Source organism: Chiloscyllium plagiosum, unplaced genomic scaffold (genome assembly GCF_037043375.1).
Source record: "Chiloscyllium plagiosum isolate Xiang-an unplaced genomic scaffold, Cpla_swu_hap1 HiC_scaffold_50, whole genome shotgun sequence".
Classification (NCBI taxonomy): Eukaryota; Metazoa; Chordata; class Chondrichthyes; order Orectolobiformes; family Hemiscylliidae; genus Chiloscyllium; species Chiloscyllium plagiosum.
In genome coordinates this window covers 33,730,248-33,733,090 of record NW_028270188.1, presented here as the reverse complement: position 1 = coordinate 33,733,090, position 2,843 = coordinate 33,730,248, and the positions used below count along the sequence as shown (strand labels likewise).

The following is a 2,843-nucleotide window of genomic DNA, read 5'->3' as shown; positions in this document are numbered from 1 at the left end:
TTTCAAGTCGACGATATCAGAGCACAGGGAGGAGAAAGTGTGAAACAGACTGAAGGTAAATTCTTCAGACCCCTGAGGCTGTTGCAAGCTGAGTACAAAGGAAGGGCAACACACACGCAAAACCTCGACGGCGTTGCTGTGTGTTGAGGATAGACATATTGTTCACCCTCAAGTGTATAAGTTTAGGATGTAGAAATTTCGTCACTCATACTTTTCCACCATTCAACTTTCTACGGTATTGCTGCACTACGAAGCACGTCGTAATTATGAACCACGTTTCCACTAATTTGAATTGTGCTGTTCAGTGAGAAATTGAATTATTGTTGTATATGGATACTTCACTGCAATCTTGAGCTGTTCCCTGAACTTAGCCTGGGTCACTCCATAAATTACTGTATTTGTGCTGCAACTTAAATTTCTCAGCATCAATCCAATTTCCCCAAAGTCATACGATGAACTGTTGTAATTCAAGGGATGAGTTCCTGTAATTCTGTAGCATATGAAATATATAACACGGTTTAGCCATAGAAGTATAAAACTTCCCGATATAGTAAACAGTAAAATTGCTGATTTCTTTCGGCTTTCCATTTCTATGTCTCTTCCCTTGCTGTGACCCTTCAAACACTTGCGCACTCGACTAGACATTAAAATGTATCGGACTGTAAGAGCGTTAAGCAGGAGAATTAAAGTGAATGGGAGCAATGGCGTTAAAACTGTATCGAGCCAGTCAAATCCCAACCATGCAGGATCAGAGTAATAGCTTGGTTTCGTGTGACAATACCATGGTACGTTGTCAATGATAATTCCAGGTTCATATGCAAAGTAGAATGGAACGTTTTTGGAACAAAGCAGAAGGCTGGTTGTAGCTAAAACCAAGCCTGCAGTTTTGCTGGTGCAATATTTTGTTTTCAGATTCTGGCAACAAATGAGGACAAATCGATCAAACGTAAAAGTCACAGTATACCAGACAGAACAATCGGCAGCTGCACGAGCCAAGAAATAGGTCACACTGCACACTGGAGTGTTGTCGAGAAAACATAATGGGAAATAATAATACCTGAATTTCCTCAGCACTACTTCTGCAATGATGACCATAAGATCGGCTGCTGCCATAGCTACCAAGTAGCGAGTGGTGCAGGCTGAGAGGCCGCACCTTCCCCGGGATAGGATCGCAATTGCCACCAGGTTTACTGCAAAAAAAAAAGGATTGGAATTGAAATGGTCTGTTTCCAAACTGTATGGATTCAATTCATACATTGCATGGAGATGTTGCCGAAAGAGGCAGCGAAAAAATGTGAGGGGATTTCTACTGATATGCGAGAAGAATGCAGGCCTGAATTCATATTCTTAAATTGTAAAACAGAATATTCAGTACTCAAAGCTGTAATATAGATAGATGCAAGATGAGGGAGGAGGTTGACAGGCAAGCACTGCCACTTATGTGGGAAAGATCCACTTTGGGGCGCTAGATAGGTCTGAGGGTGTGAAGTCATGCTAGGTTAGGAGAAGGAGCACACACTCTCCTTAGATTAGTTCTGAGTCAGTGTTACTGAATCAGAAATCTTAACTGTGATTTGTCTGTACAGATTCTGCAAGACTTGCGGTGCTTTTCTGACGTTTTCTATTTTGTGTGGTTTTGTTGCATCTCCTTCTTGTTGATTTCCCATGTCCACAACATTATGTCTGCTTTTCAATGGCTTTTTTCTTGATTAACCTTAATACAGATGCAGCCAGACCTGTTCAGTGTGTCCATGAGATTATTTTATGTTGGTGTTACTGGTGTCCTTTTGTTTTGACATCAAATTTCCATTGGGCATCGCTCCTCTTTGTGTTCTAGGTTATTGCACATTGATTTATGAAGGGATAGCTTAGCTGAGCAGAAATCTAAACGGACGAACAGAGAGTAGACCATTCTGCAAAATGATCCACCATTCATAACATGGAACAGAATTAACCATTTGGTAAGATTATAAATACCCGAAATCGGAAAGTGTAGACATTTTTTACGAATTACTCGACGGCCTGATCTGCAAATACATGTCTAACTATCGATCACCCAATGGAATGAATACTCAGAAGCCAATCAAGTCTTCTGAATTACAGCAATTACCATTTGAACTTAAAATTTTGAATAATAATTCATAACCGGAGAAACATGTCTAATACCGTGGTGAAAGAGTGAAATCTGCATGGAGATCCCTCACACGTAAGTCATGAACATCACCAAAATCTCAAAAGACCTTACACCATTGCATTCAAAGATCACAAGTGGTTGCTTCAGCCTAATAGTACTAAACGTCAGTCAAGGGGAGAACTTGAGAATAAGGACCAACTTGGCAAGTTTCATGGAACTGAACATTCGCTGTTGGCATGAATGTGTACTGTAAATCAATTGTACAACCAACTGGGAGAAAAGAAGCCTCAGATCTATAACATTGGAAAAGTTTACAATCACTTACTTGGAACACCAATGATAGCTAATATGGTATAGTATATTTTTCTTATGTTGTCCATTGATTGATGCACTTTCTGAGTGAAGTCGCCTGCACCCTCGTGACAATCTCTCTGTATTGAACTGACGGAAAAATATGCTGGATTCCGCAAATCATTACTATCAAGTTTAGGAAGAGGAAGCATATCCAAAGCAAAACAGTAATTCCCTTTCCCACTCTAATGCACTTTCAGAACTGCTTGGTATTTCCAATGCTTTCTGGTTTGAATTGCGTCCTCCAACAATCTGAAGAATGACAGTCATGAGCATTTAATTAGCAGACAAGCATGACCGCGGGGACATTTGGTGTCTCAAATGATTCCAAATGCTATTTTTATAACTATAATTGTTA

General features: G+C 40.1%; 1 protein-coding gene across 1 annotated transcript; it reads right to left on the bottom strand.

Annotated features, from left to right (window-relative positions):
• Positions 1-282: 282 nt before the first annotated feature.
• LOC148135267 (putative G protein-coupled receptor 139) lies at positions 283-2,520 on the bottom strand. Its single transcript, XM_087985092.1, has 2 exons — positions 2,460-2,520; positions 283-1,190 (listed from the first exon to the last, which is right to left on the bottom strand). Exons 1-2 carry the CDS (start codon positions 2,512-2,514, stop codon positions 283-285), a joined length of 963 nt encoding a protein of 320 aa, XP_087841218.1. The 5' UTR covers positions 2,515-2,520.
• Between the last annotated feature and the right edge of the window lie 323 nt (positions 2,521-2,843).

Excerpts from the sequence above, each read along its gene's own strand:
- LOC148135267 (XM_087985092.1), bottom strand. The coding sequence starts at position 2,514 with ATGGACAACATAAGAAAAATATACTATACCATATTAGCTATCATTGGT. Across the intron at positions 1,191-2,459 it reads AGCTATCATTGGTGTTCCAA|TAAACCTGGTGGCAATTGCG; the intron begins GTAAGTGATTGT and ends TTTTTTTTGCAG.